The sequence below is a fragment of the Phodopus roborovskii genome, unplaced genomic scaffold (genome assembly GCF_943737965.1).
Source record: "Phodopus roborovskii unplaced genomic scaffold, PHOROB, whole genome shotgun sequence".
Classification (NCBI taxonomy): domain Eukaryota; kingdom Metazoa; phylum Chordata; class Mammalia; order Rodentia; family Cricetidae; genus Phodopus; species Phodopus roborovskii.
The window spans coordinates 27,652,323-27,673,309 of NW_026126571.1; the positions used below are offsets into that span (position 1 = coordinate 27,652,323).

At 39.0% G+C, this 20,987-nt stretch overlaps 1 protein-coding gene across 5 annotated transcripts in view; it reads right to left on the bottom strand.

The window, feature by feature from the left end:
- Rbm33 (RNA binding motif protein 33) overlaps nucleotides 1-20,987 on the bottom strand; it is a 103,489-nt gene that overhangs the window by 33,905 nt on the left and 48,597 nt on the right. For all 5 annotated transcript variants that reach the window (XM_051203149.1, XM_051203147.1, XM_051203148.1 and 2 more), the window contains 3 exons: nucleotides 18,603-18,811; nucleotides 15,633-15,915; nucleotides 12,382-12,440 (listed from right to left, as the gene is read on the bottom strand). In XM_051203149.1, the coding sequence (XP_051059106.1) occupies nucleotides 12,382-12,440; nucleotides 15,633-15,915; nucleotides 18,603-18,811 (551 nt within the window). The remainder of the gene's footprint in view (nucleotides 1-12,381; nucleotides 12,441-15,632; nucleotides 15,916-18,602; nucleotides 18,812-20,987) is intronic.

The window sequence follows — 20,987 nt, forward strand, 5'->3', positions numbered from 1 at the left end:
ACATTATTTGCAATGTACTTCATGTTTTTTATGTGCAAAAGTGCTATATGAGCAGTCCAGCTTCGGTTTCACACGTCTGCATATTCTGGCATATACAACTTGAGCATCCTTAGTGTGAAAAATCTTTATCTCTCTAAAGTCACTACATTCAATTTTTCATACTGCAGATTTCAAATTTTGGATTAATGGTACTCAGTGGTAAAATTCAGAGTATGCATCCCCCAAACTAGAAAACTCTTGAAACCTGAAATACTCTGGTCCTAACTGTTTCAGATAGACTCAATACCTATAAGTATATCCAAACTGTTTCTAAGGGATCTTCAAAACTTCCTGGATGATAAACTAGCAATTATGTTTATAGCATCTTATGGGTGGGGGGGGGAGAGGGAGAAGTAATGAATAAATGAATGGGAACCAATTTACATACCTCTGGTAAGTGAAGAGGTCTAACTGATCATGTGGCTCCTAATATATAAAAATGTCTTAGTTGGGGTTTCTATTGCTGTGATAAAACACCATGACCAAAAGAAAATTAGAGGAGGAATGGGTTTATTTCATCTCAGTCTGCTTTCTTACACCATCCAGGGTCATCAGCACCACCCCACAATGTGCTGGACTCTCCTACATCATCAATCAAGACAATTCCCTGGAGGCTTACCCACAGGCCAATCTAGTAGGGACATTTTCTCAGTTAGGGCTCACTCTTCCATAATGACTCTTAGCTTGTGCCAAGCCGACATAATACCAGCCAGCACACCAAGCAAATCTGCAGTCCTGACCCTTTCCAATTAAACAGTTGTCCTCAAAAACTGTGTATAATCGGTACCTCAGGAGCAGTGTGAAATGGAAAATCAAAAACAGTGGGACCATCTCAGCATGTATGGATGAGGTGTGGTTCCAACTCCAGAGTTAGGCAATTGGCATGTTTACAAGAGGTTACATGAATCCACTGTTGGTTATCTTTGGTTATATGGTTAGTGTTAAGGTCAAGGGAGCTGGGAGAATGGGTCTGAATAAAGGTCATACTTGTTATCTTACAGTAATTCTCACAGAATTTTAATAACTACCATGTGAATCCAACAAGAGTCAGTTAGAATACAAACTTCATGGTCACCTATTTCATAATCATCTGCAGAGAACCAGAGGTGCTCTGGTTCAAAGACAAAATACCAATGCATACCAGTGACGTTTTCTTTACACAAATGCAAGTCCCACTCCTCTAGCTGCTAGATTTCTGCTTTTAGGTTCATCTTTTGCGAACCAACAAGTCTCTGGCATGCAGCCTCCCCTGAAGGCCATGTGGCCAGAGAGCATATACAATGAATGCAATCTCTAACCTAGAAAGCTAAAACTTTCCATAAGTTATTCTCATTTTTTCCCCAGATGCCTCCAAATGTAGAGGCCACATCAGGATAAGAGGCAGGGAGTCAATATACATGGAGCTGGGAAAAGCATGTGGTAAGCACCTCTTACAGTTCCATCTGTGAGGTCAGCCCACTCCGATGTGTACTCCTGAGATGGGAACTCTGAAGCATCGAGGTACCAAAACCGAATCTGCAGATGCTTCAAACACCACCCACACTCACTGCTTTTCTGAGGCCTGCCTAACAGCAGGGGAAAGAATCCTCACTGACATATGCTGATTACAGCTAGGGGTCAGGACCCCAAATTCCCTAAATTAAGTAACAGGCTGGGGCTCAGGACTCTTAGCTGGAACCATATCTCAGCCTTGTTTCATACCCTTTCTCTCCTGCTTCTCTCTGCCCCGCTAGGCTGTGTTTCTGTTACCCTCAGATTCAGCCCCCATTGCCATCATTCCAGCAGCTCAGGATCCTAGAAGGACACATCTTGGGGTGCTTCAGCTGGCATGCACCATCTACCAAGCCTTAGTCTGTAACCCAGGCACAAATATTTAGGTAGCAATTGAGCAGAAAAGTAATATGGATTCCCCAAACATCATAGAACTGCCATTAACTCAAACTTTCTCCCCTTTTTCTACCCTTTTAAATCACTAATTGAGTTCTACTGTATGACCTGTGTTCACATTAATAGGTACAATATTGCACCTAGCATACAGAGAATCCAAAGAATCAGGTTCAAGAAGCCACTACTCCTTAATAAAATGAAAAAACTCAGGAGTTAAGAGTTCTACCTTAGATGAATGGCAGCTCAGAACAAGACCTCACACCTGGGTTTCTTCCCATCTACCTCAGCTCCATGCTTAAGCCACAGAAGACACAGTTCTAAGTTCTGACTCACCATGTCATTCCGGTGGTGACTTCTACCACTGCAAGGGTAAAGGTTAACAAATTACTGATTCCCTCCACCAAATGCAAAATTCTTTTACAACTGTGTTGTCATAGAACTTTCAGTGATAAAGTGCTTCTACCATTGGGAAGAAAAGACTAATCTAATCCGTTCAAACTGCTCTTTTGCTTTTCTTTATCCCTTTAAAAATCCAAGATAAGAGATTATCATCCTCTCATAATTCCTATACAGATTGTGCTTTCACATTTTTGCATCTCTTGTTAATTACATGACACTATCTATATTAAACCTATTCAGAAAGAACTGATAATTTCAGTTATAAAAAGAATAGATGGAAACTTTGCATAAATTGCTTAGCAAAAACTTAATCGTATAAAGGCAAGAATAAAAAGGCTTCAACTGCTATTATGCCACTTATCAGTGTCTCTAAAAGGGTCAGTTGGTATGTTTTAATAAGACTAATTAAATACTTAACAATGTCATTGAAATTTGTGAATCTTTCAGTAAATTACAACCTTCCTGTATAACATGTTTTCATTTATTAATCTCACTTAAAATGCAAAGAACTACATAAGAAACCAATTGACACTCAAGAACACCTCTAGTGTTAATTCTGATTAAATGGGTTAAAAGCAAAGAATAAAGACCACCAGTGACCCCTGACATAATTAAAATTACAGCCTTCTATCACAATGTGTTAATCCTCTTATCTGAGCATTCGCCACAGTATTTTTTTTCTTTAAGATTGTGCCTTGTTTAAATATATTGATCTTTCTAGAAGGTATTTTTTGTATACAAGTAGAACATTCCAAAGAAGGAAGTATTAATTTTATGTTTAGAAATATTGAGTGAATTTATGCAAGGCACTTTTGGTTCAATTAATAAATTAGAACAGTGACTGTAAGAACTGCTCTCTAAAATACTACTTTTGCCCAAAAAGAAAAAAAAAAAAAAACTGCATTTTGTCACAAAACAGTGCACACTCCTGCACATTCCCCTGCAACAGCCATGCCTACAAGTCCCTCTAGCAAATCCTCTATGAGCATACCAAGGACTCTTGCATTTTGCAGAACTGGTTTCTCTTCTGGGGTTTCAAGCTCTCTTTCTTAAAAGCAAAGCTTATTACAATGAATGTTGAGAGCTAGTGTGGGAATTGAGAAGGTAAGGGCACTTTCACTGCCAATGACCCAAGTTTAAATCCCGGGACCCACAGGGTACAAAGAGAACTGCGTCTCACAAGTTGTCCCTTGACATCTATACATAAGCACACACATGTGCAAGCACACATACGTCCCATAGTAAAATAAACACAAGTAAAAGTAATTTTTAAAAGTGCATGTTGATATTTAAGGATGGGTACAGCATAAAAATGAAAAAGAAGGGGCGCTAGACATGGACTACTCTTGGTTCAAATGCTACATCTGTACAGCTACGTAAGCTATGGAAGCTTAAGCAATTAATTCTTCTAAGTTGTAGCACCCCAATTTGTAAAATAGAGAAAATAGTAATACTTCTGTTTCCTAAGGCCGATGGACATAAACTACGAGAAAAATCTAAAATGCAGTAATCCACCAGTAATGTTTTAGTTCAAGCTTGATCTTTACATTGCTGTAAGGCTTTTTTAAGAAAAAAGAATTAAAAAGTAAAGTCATAGCTGCATGGTGGTGGCACACACCTTTAATCCCAGTACTTGGGAGGCAGAGGCAGGCAAATCTCTGGATTTGAGGCTAGCCTGGTCTACAGAGTGAGGACAGCCTGTAATGAGGACACTCTATTCCAGGATAACCTGGGCTAACAAAGAAACCCTGTCTCAAAAACAACAAACAAAAAACCCAAAACCAGTTATATGGAGGAAAAGCATACAGCCTGTAAATCCTCACCTGTCAACACATTTTCCACATGACCCCCTGACAACGTAAAGATGATCACATGTCTCCAGCAATACTGTAGTGAATAAACAAACTGCAGTACTGGAAGACAACATAGTAACAAGCAAGGACAAGTTACCAGCAGGTGCACAAAGCCAGTGAATCTCAGGTGCTTTATGCCCCAGGAAAGATGCCAGACTCCAAACAGACACACTTAAGGGTGGGCAGATACAACACAGACCCGATGTGATGGCACTGCCCTTTTGTTATCACCATAATAAAGAGCCCACAGACCATTATAACAAAAATACTATTTTAAATGGAGTAAAAAAAAATCTAATCACTGGGAAGAAATGCATTTCAATGTGTCTAGGACATCATTCAAAGTTTATCTTTAAAATGTATCTAGGATTGGCAAAATGGATCAGGGAAAAAAGTGGCTGCTACATAGGCCTGTCAATCTGAGCTTCATCCCCAGAACCCACATGATAGTAGAAAATCAACTCGTATTACTTTTCTTCTGACCTCTACACACATATTGTGGCATTTGTGCCCTACCCCTCACACTGATAATACAATTTCTTTAAAATAATGCATCTAAACTGATTTATGAGTGTCTTTAAAACTCCTGTGAAAATAAATGTTACAGGCTGGGGAGATGGGTCAGTTGCAAAGTACCTGCTAGGCAAGTATGAGAACCCAAGTTTGATTTTGGGGACACAGGTAAAAGCCAGATATGGTAGCACATGTGGTATTCTAGTGTTGGGGAAGTAAATACGGGAATGGATCCAATGGCTCACTGGACAGCCATCCTAGCATTTAAAAAAACAAACCAAACAAACCCACAAACCCCAGGTGTCAGTGATTAATCCTACCTCAAAACAAAGTGATGCTGAGGAATAATCGATAATAACCTAGATAAGTGCAATGGAGTCTCTCTCTCAAACATAATATAACAAAATAACTGGTATGTTCCCTATAGAGCCCACCACCACAACTAAAAAAACAAAAACAAAAACAAAGAAACAAAACCAAAACCAATTCCATGGTTTTAAGTTTCTATCACTGTCTAATATGGGCAGCTGTATATTACTAAACTGCAACACTGGTAGCTGCATGACTAAATTGCAACATAAGTGGACTGTATTTCTAAATCGTAAATTGGGAAATTGTACTCAGGAGTTAAGTCTAAGGACAGGAAAGTGGCTCGTGGCTCGCTGGGTAAAGGTTCTCTCTGCCAAGCCTGAATAACTGAGACCAACTCTCAAAAGCTGTCCTCTGAACTCCCTAAGACACAGACAGACAGACAGACAGACAGACAGACAGACAGACAGACACACACACACACACACACACACACACCCTGAATATAAAAAAGACACAAGTGTACTTACATGGCACTGCACATCTCAGGATGATGTGCTGTGGCCAGATGTGCTGTTTCCAATTTAATACTTTTACCCAGAAAGCAGACAAATGGTTTATTTTATAATGTAGTTTTTACAAAATAGTGCAGAATGATTCTAATTAATGCACAAAAAAAAAAATCAGTATGAAACAATTTCAATGGCTATTTCCTGGTCTTGGTTATTAGTGTGGCCTTTAACCTAGTCCCACCTCTAGTCCTATGCATAAGGCATACTGACATAGCAGAGTCAAGTTAATGGGCTACTGAATCTGATAAACCACCTCATCCTTTAATGGCTGTTTCCACTGTGTTTAGCTGCTCCTGTTACTGCTGCAGATGGGCATTCATTGATATGATTAAATTTGATGGTATGATAATGTATGGTAATCATGATTAATCAGAAACCCAGAAGCAAGTGAAGGATGCTGGGTATTATGTCACCTGCATTTTAAACTGCATTCTCTGCTTGCAAGCCTGACAATATCTGACAGCTGGAAGGATCTCCTACCACATTCTCCTGCTACTACTCAAAGATCTGATAAGAGGAAATGTCCATCATCCCTTCCCTATCTTAAGTGGTAATAATTATAAGGCACTGCAGCCATGTTGTAAAAACTGTAAGCACTCAAAAGGAAGACATTCGTTCCTGGAGAGCATAGTCTTGATTCTCATCAGTGAGGCTATAATCAGAAAAGAAATGGGATTTGCTGCAGCAGTCTCTAGACATGATTTGCATGAAATAGCACTCAGGACCCAGACAGCAAGCCCCAATCATCAACACCTGATACCATGAACCACAGCACACCCAGAGCCCTCCTGCCCACCAGCATCATTTGCCGGGGCAAGCCAAACAATACTGCTAAAGACTAATTACAACTTAAAAGTACACACATTTTCATCCTTAATTTAAACAAAGAACAAGAAATCATTCCACACCAATACGGAGAAAGGAAAGTGGACATAAAATCCCACCCCTAACTGAGAAGCTATTTGCAATTGATACCTGCTGGGAAAGGGAAAATCAATTTTCTTCAATGAAGTGTAACTGGGTATATCAACCACACTCCAGGTTAGGCTCCATGCCCAACAGACTCTATTGGTTTTGTGTTTGTGTGGGGGTGGGGGAGTGGTGCTCTGCTTTCTTTTCTTTTTTTTTTTTTTTTAATTCTGTCTTACTGGGTTTTTGTCTGACATCTCGTTTTATTGTTTTGTGTATTTTGAGAGAGAGAGAGAGAAAGAGAGAGAGAGGAGAGAGAGAAAAAGAGAGAGAAGAGAGAGAGAGAGAACATGCAGTTGGGTGGGTAAGGAGGAGGAGGGGAGGATGGAGGAAGGGAAAGAATATCAAAATATACTGAATGCAAATATTTTAATAAAGCTTCCACAGCCTACCCATATGTGTTATTGGTCACCAGAAACACCATCAGCCTAATACAACAGTGTGAAATCAAAGGACTGAAACAGCTTTATTATCCTATGTCAGGAAACTTTAAATCAGTGGTTCTAAACTTTCTTAATGCTGTGACCCTTTAATACAGTTCTGCATACTGTGGTGAGGCCCCACTACTTTATAACTGTAGTTTTGCTGCTATTATGAATCATATGTAAATATCTTTGTTTTCCAATGGTCTAAGGTGATCCCTGTGAAAATGTTATTTAACCACCTCCCTCAAGGGGTTTTGACCCACAGGTTGAGAACTGTTTATTTATAGAGATTTATATATAAAACAGCATTGGGACTGAAAATGGAAACTATCTTAACAAAACTTCAAAGTAAGATTTATTGCAATAATTGACATTTTGGCATTGCTGTGAGCTGTCTTTTCTAGAACAACTAAAAAGACTCATAACTGTCCAAGGTAATGGCATATACAGTAGGACCTATCTCTGTGCAGTGAAACCAAAAAGATTTTTAACATGAAAACAGAACATTTAAGTTGAAAGTAGAACTAAAACAGAAACAAAGACAGGACCTGTCTATAAGGAAAAAACAAGACACAGGTGTGTTGTGAACTGACAATGGCAAGAAGGAAATTCAGTGCATAGACCTAATTTTTAGCCTGGAGCTTAAATCACAAAGTACTAAGGAACACTGTACATGGGTGGAAAGGGTTAGAAAGCATGCCCTGTGTGAAGACTAACAACATGACCCCAAAACTGTGACCCAGGTGCCTCTATAGCGGCTGCTTCCAAAACTAAGTATTTAAAACAGGACCTTCTCACCTTGACATTTAAGTCTTTGTTCTAAAAGATGATATTCAATTATCTAATAGTTATTGTCAGTCTTACACCAACAGTACATTAAGAGTGAATAAGTTATCACATGCAAAATGCTGTTAGGCTGACTGGCAGTCTCCGTATTAATATAATGGAGGAAAAGTTTGGAGTAATCTGAGCTCAAGACCCAGCACCACTCAAAACAAAACAACAAAAATCATATCATACCAACAAATCTAGAGAAAATTCCCTAAGAAAATTTTTTGTAAAATAGGCAATAAAATGGACTTTTAAACTAGTGCTGTTACCTCTAGTGAGTAAGAGAAAACTTGCTCAGGCTGAGTGGTGAATGTGCCATAGCCCTTTCCAGACTGTATCTAGGTCTGCCCTGTCTGCTTCCAAGTCAGTATGGCAATGAGAAGAATCTTTTTTTTAGTTTAGTATGTACCTGCCAATCCTCCAATACAAGTTCAATGTATCCTTGAAATTTACAAAGCAAAAAATATAAAAATGCAAACATTTTCTTCTTTACAATACTCACTTTCACAAGTACCAATAAACTCTCAACTCAAATATTATATAACAATTTCAAGCTGAAATGTTCCATCCTGAAGGAAGCTCCTTAATCCAAAGGCAAACAACTCAAAATAGCTTCAGGAAGTTTCTGAAACTGACATGATTCAGTTTCTGCCAAAATAAACACTACACTGAAAGTCCCCATCACAAGGAGCTGAGCTGCAAGGTAGACTCAGAGGAGAAAAGCTGCAAAAATACCCAAAACCAAACAAACAAAAGACTCTGAGCCCAGAGTTAGCTGCCAGGAAGAAGCAGAAAGCAGCAGGGCTGCCTGAAGAGGGTTAGACTCACTGAGGCATCTGGAAAGGACACTCTACAATTTGTTGAGCTGGCTGCAGGCTGTACAGTATTTTCCAGGTTCCCAGATGCTTGTGAGCTGTCACCCATGATAGGGTGACCTGTGGTCATGTAGCTATCTTTCATTTGTGCTCTTGTAAGTAACCCCTCACCCACATTCTATAAGAAACTCCAATAAACTCACTGGTTCACCCAAGTTGGATCCATGCCTTGGTCTGTTGTATATTATATATAAACTTAATGTATATAGTTTTTCTTATATAGTCATAACATTCTTTTAAATTTTTAGACAAAAAAGGGGGTTATGTGGTGATATCTCCCTTGTACAAATAAAAGCATGTCTGAAGGTGAATGGAACTTGCCACTAGCTAACCAAAGAGGTCTGGGTCTGTACAGACAGACAGGAAGTGAGGTAGCTGGGTGGAAACAGGAAATAAGCAAGGAGAAACAGGAACTCACTCTCTTATCTGCTTAGACTTGAAGTGGCTTGCTCCTTCTCTCTGATGTTCAGACAGGCTTTATTTGTACAAACAAGATTCTACAGTTGTGGAATTCCTATTTGGGGTGAGTAGATGTGTGTATTATATCTCCCCAGGAAACATCTTGTCGCACAACTTCTAATAACAGGAGAACCAGCTCTGCACTGTTGTGTGTAGCATTGCCCTGAACAATATCTATCATCAAGGCAATGAGAATGCATATGTAAAGGAGCTACACTTAGGAAATGTAAGACAAACTTTACTTTGTTCAACTTCCAATTCTATTTAAACTAGTACAAAGGCTTGTAAATGCAAATTTAATTTTATGTACCAAAGAAATACAATGAATCCACTACATCTAGAAAAATCTGAAGTTGGGTTTCTTAACTAAATACTTTATTATTTCTGTGTATAGACTTTGTGTGAATGTGTGGGTGTGACTTGATGCTAAAGATCGAACTGAGAACTCTGAATATGCTTGTCAAGCATTCCACCACTGAGGTATCTATCATCTCCAGTCCCTGCCTTTTTGTTCCTTTTCTTCCTTAGACAAGGTCTCAGGATCTTCTTGCCTCAACCTCCCAAGTGCTAGGATTATAGTCATGTGCCACTATGTAGGAATTATGGTTCATTTTAGAAAGCAAGAGTCTGTGTAATAAATAGTTGTCTCTCAATTGTTGAGAAGGGCTGAGATAGGGTCTGCAGTGTATATGGACAGCAGAAATAAATGGTCAAAGGCTTCATTAGGCCACAATATTGTTTTTACTGTCTTTTATCAATTTACTCAGATATTAAGTAAAGATCCAACCTGGGCTTCATTTAATTCTGCTTGGGCTATGAAAAAGTTGTGAACCACCATAAAACAGATCTTTGTTAAACATTTATAGTATCAAGTTTATATTCATGGCAATCATGCTTAAAACAGTAGTAGAAAAAAGGCCTTTTGCAGTGGTTGTTTTAAAGTCTCAGCTTAAATAAATGTCAGAATACAGCCTTGAGTTTATTTCCCTTCCAAATATATTCTGAAGAAAAAAAAAACAAAAACAAAAACAAAAATAACATAACATCTCTATTGTACTTGAAAACACAAGACACACACTGTTTTTTCTGAAAGAATAAAATGTAGATGAAGCCCTGCATATTTTCAATTAGCTCCCCATGACTTAGCTTTTTTATCTAGAAGCTAGGACGTGACACATAAAGCAGACATTATCAGACAATGGTCAACAAAGACCTACAGGGTTTATTCAATTATACACACTTCCCAGCACAGGAGGCCACCTGGATACAGAACATAGTTTTGTGCCCTGAAAGTGCTTCTCCAATTCTCCAATGGAAGGTTCAAGAACACTAATGCCATCTTCATAGTCTTTATAATAAATTTATAAATAAATTTGGTGGAAAAATAGCTCAGTGGTAATTAAGAGCACTGACTGTTCTTCCAGAGGACCTGGATTCAATTCCCATCACCCAAATGGCAGCTCACAACTGTCAGTACCTCCAAGCTCCAACACCCCCCATAGACATACATACAGGCAAAACACCAATAAAAAATGAAAATAAATTTTAAAAGTGAATGGTTAATATAAGAGAGGATAGATAGATAGACAGACTGGGAGAAGGGTTAAATGAGAATTGACCTCATAAGCTCATGTATTTGAGTGCTTAGTCATCAGTGAGTAGAACTGTTTGAAAAGGATTAAGAGGTAAAGCTTTGTTGGCGGAAGTGTGTATTTTGGGATGGGCTTTTGGCCAGGCCAAGTCTCTGCTTCTGTGTCTGTCTCTCCTCTCTGTCTCTGTCTCTCTCATACACACACACACACAGGATGTAAAGCTCTCAGCTACTGCTCCAGCACCATGACTGTCTGCTTCCCACGATGATAATCAGGAATAAACCCTCTAAAACTGTAGGCAAGCCCCCAGTTAAATGCTTTCTTTTGTAAGTGTTTTCTTGGTCATGATGTCTCTTTACAGCAATAGAACAGTACTAAGGTAGAGAGTAAAGACACTGTTTACAATCTGAGTTCCATCCCTGGAACCCACAGTGCTAAGCTGTCATTTCCTCTAGCCTTAAAACACCAAGAGGGTTTTTCCCCTTCTAATATCAGAAAAATTCTGTTTGTACAACTGAAAAGCAAAAGTTAAGTGAAAATTGCAAATTACCAAATTTCATATTGGCAAGCACTTTGTTTCACAACATTTGTTTACACAAATTTCTGAAAACTAGAATTGCTTTTTTACATCAAATTCTAGCACCATGACAAAACCAATAGCAAATTTCACACAGGCCTGAGGAAAGGTAAGCAGAACTTCAAGGAGACAAGTGCTTCCTCCGAAGTACATGGAATGACAGACACCACAGCAGCCTGGAGGACGCAGCCATTTACAGATATGTTCTGACTAGGGATTGGTATCCAAAACAACTAATTAAAAACTAAATCCACAGAACTTGTAACAGCAATCTAAGGAAAAAAATCTTAGCTAAATATGAGACAAGGCCACAAAGAAACAGCTTCAGATGGTACCACAAATAATAGCTACAAAGCAAGAGTGTCTAAAAATTACTCTAAATCCTGAGCTTTTACTCTAAACATTGGGCTTTTCAGTGGACCTGGTTAGTAGGCAGGCTCTCCATCTATCTAACCTGTATGGGGCTTCTACAGACATCCATTTACTATTCATCATCAATAGGCCACACACACATACTCGCTTTCCTTTATCCATCCAAATGACACTAGCATTTCAATGCCTAGACTAATTTCCCATGATTCTTATTCAGGGCTTTAATAAAGAATTCAAAGAAAGTAAAATGCATATATTTAAGCAAATACTGAACTTTTTTCTTCTAGTTAACAGATAAATGACAAGAAGCACATGAGTGTATACTTTGTTTCAGATCTAAATTTTTCATTTAAGAACAAGAAACCTGTCACTCAGGACTCTTCACAGCTCTTTAATAACCAAGCTCTTCATTCTTGTTTCCTGGAATTTGACGCACAGACTCACAGATGTCACATGCATATAAGATGTGTCCTCAACACAACCATGACAAAAATCAGAATTCATATCCATATTCATATGAAAGAAATTCTATTGATAGTCTTGATTCAGCAATTTTATAATTAAAATTCATTTTTTTACCCAATTTCTACTGCAGAGACTGCAGTCAATATTTACCAATGCCCACACTGATTCTGTCAGGGCAAGTTCAGTACCAGTTATCTCTCCATCAGCATGTGCTCCCCTGCCAGAAAGAACAGCTGCTACTCACTGGGAATCTTTGGGGTCCTACGGCAGGCCTCGGCTGGCTTGGAACTGGCAGCAAGGGCACTGTAAGGAAACAACTTGCATTACAATCACTTGGCATCAGACCAGCTAGGAGGAATACAACACAGGAGATCTCACACAAGGCATACAATGCATACACTGGGCACTCAGTAACATTAAGTTTAGATTTTACCTATATAAATAATATCATAAAAGAAGAAGGGAGGGTATTTTTGGCCCCAGAATAAAAGTCTGATATAAAGCTTAAGTTGTAACAGAGAACTACTGTTTAGATTTAAAATATTTTTACAACAAAAGGAAATCATTTTCTTTTGACATAAAAAGACCTAGTTTCAGTAGATGTGACATGGAAGGGTACACTTGTAGCCCCATCAATCTGGAAGTTTGAAGAAGGAGAACTATTTCAAGTTTGAGGCTAGTCTGAACTACACAATGAGCTTAAAACCAGCCTGGGTTACAGTGAGGCCCTGCCCAGTCATACACAAATGCGAATCCTAGAGAATCACAAAAGAGGAGAGAGAGAGAGAGGAAGAAAAAGAGGCAGGAAGAGGAAAGGTGGGATGATGTTTATGTGCCCTTACAGAGAAGGACAAGGAAGCAAACTACTGTGCTAACACTTGCAGGTTGGTTTTGTTTACAAAGGTCAAATTCTCACCAGTCTACTAGACCAAGAAGTCCATTTGTCTTAAGAGGATATCTCATTGTAGCAAAGAAGTGAGGGCTAAGCCATATAGGGCTAGAGCATGTAATGATGCCCTCTTTGGAATGTACCACACATTATACTGATCTCACTGACCTGAATTTGGAAAAACTCATCACTGTTGAGGTATGGGAGCTTGCAGTCAAACACGGTGCTAGATGCACCCAGGAAAACTCCCATTATGAGCCCCTTAAACATGATGCTATTGGAGAGGTCTTTAAAGAGGTCCGAATGGTGAGCACTAACTAATCCAACCTAACCACACCCTGGAGAAAGGAAGAAATGCAAACACATGCTCACAGAGACACCATATGAGAACATGAAGAAGCCATCTGCAATCCAAGAATTGAGCACAGGAGAATCAATCATCCTACCCATGCCTACATCTCTTGGTAGTGCTTGTTACAGGAGCCTCAGCAAACTAATAATTAGTTTTAATACAACACAACATTAAGGGGACTCTACGAAACGAGAACTACAGACACAAAAATTCACCTGAAGAAATCAATCGAATCACTTTAAAATAATGACACACCAAACCTTTATTCTTTACTGTTACAAAATGAATCCCATACCTTAAACTATATCATTAACATCACACTTTACAGGCTCAATGTTAACTGATGGTGTGGGACATCTCCTATTTGATCAAAAGCAAATATAACCGAAACTTCCTTTTACAGAATGTCAAACTAGCAAAAGTCCAAGCCTCTGAGAGTCTATTCCACTATTCCAACATAAGACTTCCTGTAAGAAGACAGACACACAGCAACCAGGCATCTAAGGGGAAAGAAAAAGCTATATTCAGGAAAAAAAAAAAAAAAAAAAAAAAAAAAAAGAGGGAATATTCTCATCTCAGAAGATTATAGTGAAGGTGAAGAAAAGAATGGCACAATTAACAACAGATGAAAAATATTTTTAAATCCAGTACCAAATATGAAACACCTAGCCCCTCTACCAAACCTATCATTTACAGGAAATAACAATTCCAACAAAGGGGTCTGGACCCACAGGTTGAGAACCATTGTTCTAGACTCTCTATACACCAGCAATGCCCAAATTGAACTGTTAGCTCAGATCATTTAAACTTAATCAATTGCTGACTAGTCACCTCCATCCTCCCAGATACTCAGTCTCTCTTCCCTACTCATCTAATTCACCTGCATTACATGCAACCTCTCACTGCCTTGGCTGCACTCTCCTCTGACCCTGGCTCCTGCAGCCAGCAGCGAGCTGGAAACACACTTCTCTCCAGATGTCCCACAGCCATCCCCCAAATACTGCAGCAAGATGATACTTGATCATATTAGTGCAAAAAGCCCCACTGATCCTGACCATGAATTTTAAGTCATCATAAATAGGCTCACAACACTCTTATTAATCAAAATAGGGATTATCATTATCAACAAATTTTTGCAATAAGAAGTATGTATATTCCTATATAGCATGTCTCTATTATGTTTCAGTATTCAAAAACTTTCAGAAACACTTTCTGCATCTTGCAGATTATAGAAAAAAAATTTCCCTGCAATATGTCATTGAGATGCTTGAAGAGTTATCAGTCAGTTGGGGTGGATTCAGGAGAACATGGCTAATGACACAAAACTTCATAGGTTAATTTATTCAACTACAGAACCACTGTTGAGTAGTCACAATGAGCTCTACGAGTACCTTCTTCAACGACTGCTCTGTCATCACTGTAAATTCTGATGTCTGATGCCTCTTGCTCTTTCTTGATCCACCAATATACTGTGAAGTCACTAGTGGCTTCTGGGCCAAATGTGTTGTTGATGTTTTCAACTGCCTCCACAGTGGCCCGTTTTTAACTCAGGCAAGAAAATCACTACAAGTTTTTTGATCTAACATCATTTCCATAGTATAAGGATCAAATAAGTAGTAAGAAGCCAAAAAAAGTGCATTAAAATTATGCATAAACAGAAGCACATAAAAATACATTCTATTATCAAATGGCCAGTTTCACCTATATGAGAAACCCAATTGCTTTTTGCTCCATCTTAATATACTATAAACCCAGGCACTCCCCCCAGTAAAAAATAAGTCCTTAGAGTGCCTAGACAAGTGGGATCCTGCATCACTTCCCTCCTTTTGTCATTCCATAAAGCACTGGTCATCTCTCTTTGTGCTCACTATCAACCTCCCTTGGTAGTTATATAGCTCTCCAAGACTTCAGACCATCTTCCCTGATGGGTCATTCCTTATCCTTCTGAACATCTTTAGAACTAACCTGCTCAATGAACCCCCAGATAACTGTATCCACTGCCTCCCTAAACTCTGCTTTATTCTTCCTCTGCATCTGCACCTAGCATGCCACACATGCCCTACTTACCAACCTTGGATCCTGATGAACTGCCTCTGCTCATGAAAGAACAAGAGCATAAAGAGAACTCTTGTCTGCTTTGCTCTCTAACAAAGTCAAGGTGCCTGGGGCAGTGCCTGTGAATCTAGCTGCTACTATGGTGGCTCTGTAATCTGCCACTAGAGTACTTCAACACATACCAGGAAAGAACACGCACCTTGAACAGGGGTCACCACCGTCCCCTTAAAGTGTGGATTGATGTGGATGTTCTTGGGCTGCTGAGGAGTCACTGGGGGAGGGGTCAGCATCATCCTTGGAGTCTCGATCTGGGGGGGCATGTGCACTCCCTGAGGTGGGGAGGGATGGTGGGGGTGCTGTAAGGGGAGTAGAGGCTGTAGCTGCTGCTGTTGGAAAAGACTTCTGATTGGCTGCTGCTGAGGTGGTGGTGGTGGAGGAGGAGGCTGTGGCTGTGGAGGAGGGATTAATCTTGGAGAGTGAGCCTGAAAATCACCAAAAGAGAAAAATTAACAAATCAGAATTTAGAAGAAAACTAAAGTAATGCTGATGTGCTATCAAGCTTCTACCATTTAATTTCTCAGAAATAAACTTACAGTAACAACTTGTACATAAATTGTATACACAGGATAAATAAGCTGCGCCACAGACTCACAAGATAGCACACAGTCCAACCAATCCATGACAAGGAGAGAAGAAAATTAAATTCACCCCAGGAAACGAAACTATCCATAACAATCAAAGCTACCCATAGCATCTAAGCACAGCCTCTCCTTGAGGAGCCAGACAGGAGAGAGCACTAGAAGCCTGACACTGAGAAAGGGTCAGTGCTACAGAAAGCTATTCTAAGAAATTGCTCTGAGAAAGTGGTATCTGGGCCAAGGCTCCACTGCAGAAAAGGGATGCATTCTCGCTCAGAGAGAATTAACAGACCATGAATGGAGAAAACCAGGAGAAAGGACTTCCTGTACATTCAAGAAGGAGGAGAGATGGATACAGTATATTAAAAGAAGTGGCCCTGCAACCTGTTGCAGTCCCTTATCTCAAGTCCCCAGTGGGAGGTTGTACAGGAAGCAGCAAGCCTATTCCTAACAATGCCAGAAAGTGAGTTGGATTCAGATAATCTGATTCCATGAGTTTTGCTTTTATCCACAAATCAAATCAGCTACAGTGCCAATTAGTAGTGCCACTTATAATTCCACTATCTAATTAGTTGTTTTCACTAGGATGATGCCCCATTATAGTCTCTGAATTCCAATGAAAAATACAACACATATGGCAAGGAACTCCCAATGATGCCTTCTCTACAAAAGTGACTGCTCATCATGTGACAGGTATGGCAAATTGAAGAAGAGCCAGTCTGATGAAGGACAAGGAGAGGCGCCAGAGAACAAGAAGATTATAAAGTTAAATTGTATATGGCACTGACTGACTGTCTTCCTCAAAAAGATGTCCCCAAAGACTCTGGAACCAATAAACCTGAACTTTTTCCTCTTTCGAGAATCCAGGGCTCGTTGCCTTTATGCACCCAAGTGTGTAATATATGAAATTGGGAAACTGCCATGTGTGTGTTGTATGAGCTCACTGAAAGAGGCTGGCACTGAAATGGAGGGTTGTCCCCTCCCCATTTCAGACCCTAGCACATTTGACTGGGGATGGAGTGCCCCTAACTTTCTGACAAGGAGGGAAAAGAAGAGCAACTGCCTAAAAGTAAAAATATAATGTCACTGAGAATAGCTAACAGGCTAACTATTGTTATCCCATGACATAAAAATGTGTGAAACAGAAACAGGAATTTTAGCCATGGTAAGCTCAACAATGAAGAAAAAGCTAAATTGGAAATACCAGGTGACTGCCTCAAATTCCTTGGTTGGTTTCTGTTGGATGCTGTTAAGCCTGATTTAAATGCATGGCTGCTGGTCAGACTCAGTCTACCAGCTGTTTGATGGCAATGCAACCCATCAGGTGGTCAGTAACCAGGAGCCAAAGGCACAGCTACTCTGTCAGGATACCAGTTACCTTTGCTGTTTGACTGGGTGTTAATAGTATTTCCAGTCCTCTACCCATTAACCTCCCTCACTTGTAAAAAATAAATATTCGTGTGTGTGTGTGTGTGTGTGTGTGTGTGTGTGTGTGTGTGTGTGTGTATGAGTTCCGTGGCACTCATGATGACGCAAAACCAAGCTGGGGCATAACTGTTTAATTGAGAACCAACCAAACTGTTTGCAACAGAGCTATGTATTGATGTCAACAAACTTTCAAATGCTATCATTTTCTTCTTCCTCTGGGATACATTAAAACTAGATTCATAAAAAAACCAACAGTCACCCTTTCGACTTCATCATCTCAACAATGGATAGTACCTGAAATACTGTTACAAAGGTCAAGTGCATACTACAAGCCTTAGAGGGGTTTATGATATACACTAGGGATACATCTTGCATTATGTTTCTTCCTAATACTGACTTCCAAAGGAGAAAGCCAAGAAGTTTATTTCTAGCTGAACAAAAGGAAAATCAATAAACACCATAACTCCTTTCTTTGTTCTGAGATACTCTGAAGAAATTTACCCAAGTTTAACTACATAATTCAGTCTCAAGTCATGAATAGTTTCATAAGATACAATTAAGAAAAACTGATAGTAAAGGGAAAACCTATAGAAAAATACTCTATCTAGGTGATGGTGGTGCACGCCTTTAATCCCAGCACTAGGAGGCAAAGGCCAGCCTGGTCTACAAAGTGAGTTCTAGAACAGCCAGTATTACACAGAGAAGCCATCTCGAAACCCCCTCTACACACACACACACACACACACACACAAAAGAAAAACACTCTATAAAATAATCAACTATAGCCTAAATTCTATCTGTATTAACATCACCATATCAAAAATAGTGTGCTTGAGAGGGCTTCATTCTAGTAGGGGAGAAAAGCAGGGCTCACTTGGACACACAAGCCACCAGCTGCTCAATGGAAGTGCTGAGGTGGATTTTTTTTAACTACCCATTAATGGAAAGACCCAATCCTCAGACTACAAATGAAATTGTACCACAGACCAAAACTCAGAAACTTCAACCATTGCTTCTACTTCTTCGGTATGAATCATGTCTCACAATAACATACTTTCATTGCTCCAGAACTGTTAGACACGGCAATAAAACCCCATACTTACCACGACAGGAGGCTGCGTAGGAAGCAGGGCGGGCCTGTGCTCTTTCACCCTTCCTCTCTCGCTGTTCTCTCGTCTCTGGTCTCCCATTCCACGGCACATCAGAGAGCCTCCTCGCCTTCCTCCCCGCCTGGAACCATAGCGTCCCTGCTTATGCTGTCGCTCTCTTTCTTCAAATTCAAGCAAAGCAGCTTTGGCTTCTGCTGAAAGCTCTATGGAAAAAGATGTACAAGTGTTAAAATACAGTCCCTAAGGGGAAAAAAGCCCTGTCATTCAAATAGGATCCCTTTAAAGTAGTGTCTAAATGTGGTAATATATCTTTAATTAGTAAACGTGTATTTTGTGAAAACATCACTAAACACTACTGGTTTTTAAGTATCACCAGAGTCTACTTTGCAACCTCAGACTAATAATCTGTAAGCTATAATTCATTTTCTTAAAAATGTTGATATGGTATTCCCTCTCCTCCAAATGAATATGGATCTATCGGAAAGAAAACATAATAATCTCCTTTTAACCAGCACAGATTTTTTTTATTTTAATCTTGACTACATGATTACTTCACACACACATTTTATGCAGTGAATCAGCAATTATTTTTCTAGTGGTTCTGAATGTCAAGATTAATTTTACTATTCTCAGTAATAAAATGGTTTCAAATGACATCTTTAATCAGCAAGAAAAAATGCTCTCCTCCAATTGAGACAAGCTGTCACAAAAGGTCACCAAAATATGACAGAATAGAAATTACATTTGTAACTTCAACTGAAATGTTAATCTCCCCATAAGTATTTCCTGAACTATGTACAGATCTTACTAAAAAGATATATCATAAAACATCTACAATTATACTCCCCATTCCTTTCATAACTAATAACAACATATTTGGTTCCAAATAATTATAGAATAGTTAGAATGAATACATGCTTATGGAATACAGTTTGGCAAGATATAATAAAAATGACAAATCTCAAAAGATAACTGAATCCAAAACAATTTTAAAACAAAAACAAGGATCATAGTATAAAAAAATGAGTATTTGACTACTAGCATTAAGAACTGTCCATTGTCACTAGAAAGGCTTTCTTCCCACAGGTCTTTGGTCTTCAATGGAAGTAGCTAGGGTGGTAGTTCAACAGAGTAAGATGTAAAGATTGCCATAGCTTTCTTTAAGTCTAAACAATAAAAAGTAATTAACATGATGCACATGTCAGTGGGACTGAACAAAAATTCAGAGAGCTAATAACAAGCTTAGCATCAAGAAATAAAAAGTACTTTCCCTCATTGACCATGCTACTTTCAAAGACCACCCAAGTCCAAGTCTGCTTCCTAAAACAAGAGAAGCCACTGCTCTTCACTTCTAGGCTCAGTCTAAAAACAAAAACAAACAAACAAAAATGGTCAAAGTGTCCATGTGTAGCCCACCCTGGCACTTTCATAAACAATGAACTGACGACCCTTTACACACATGGTCTAGCCATCTTAATATCAAGATGTTAAGATATTGGGCTCTACCAGAACATTACCACCTACACCAGTGACATCATCTGCACAGAATGATTAATTCACAGTTGCGTGTCATCCTTGGGAAACTAAAGAAAACCATCACTTACATAGTCTTTTGTAAAGTTAACTTGTATAATCCTGACTGAGAAAAAGGCTAACCAATTAAGTAAGACTAACTTAAATGAAAGCCCTAAATTATACTTTTAACCCAGTCTAAAGTAAATATCCCAATCAACAACTGAAATTCAGCTCTTAACAGTGGAGAGAAAGTGTGTAATTGTGTGTAAATGTGTGTAAATTAGTGCTCTTTACACAAGGCAACCATTATGTGTTTGAAAGTGACGAAACTCCCTTCTAGATCTCAAAAAGAACTCATCACTTCACATACATGCTTTCAGAGTCAGAAATGGGAGGTACCATGGCAGCATTTGATTATTCTTTAAAGAACAAAAGATTCTCAACATCAATAAAGATTATATATTACTTAGGTAGTAAGTTGTTATTTGTGGGCTGGAGAGATAGCTCAAGAATTAAGATCACCAGCTACACTTCCACAGGACCAGGGTCCAATTCCTAGAACCCACAATCCACATGGCATGGCCATTCACAACCATTCCTAATTCCAGTTCCAGGGGATCCAGGCCCCTCTTCTGAACGCCACAGGCATCAACACATACAGGTGATATACATACACACATTCAGACAGAGACGCAAAGCAAAATAAATTAATCTAATTTATTTAAAGTTTTTATTTGTAAACAAAATGACCAAAAAAAACAAAAAACAAAAAACAAACAAACAAAAAAAAAAAACACAAACCAAAAACCAAAACCAACTGTTCAAAAACAACATATCACTAGAGAACAAAGGGACTCTAGTAGA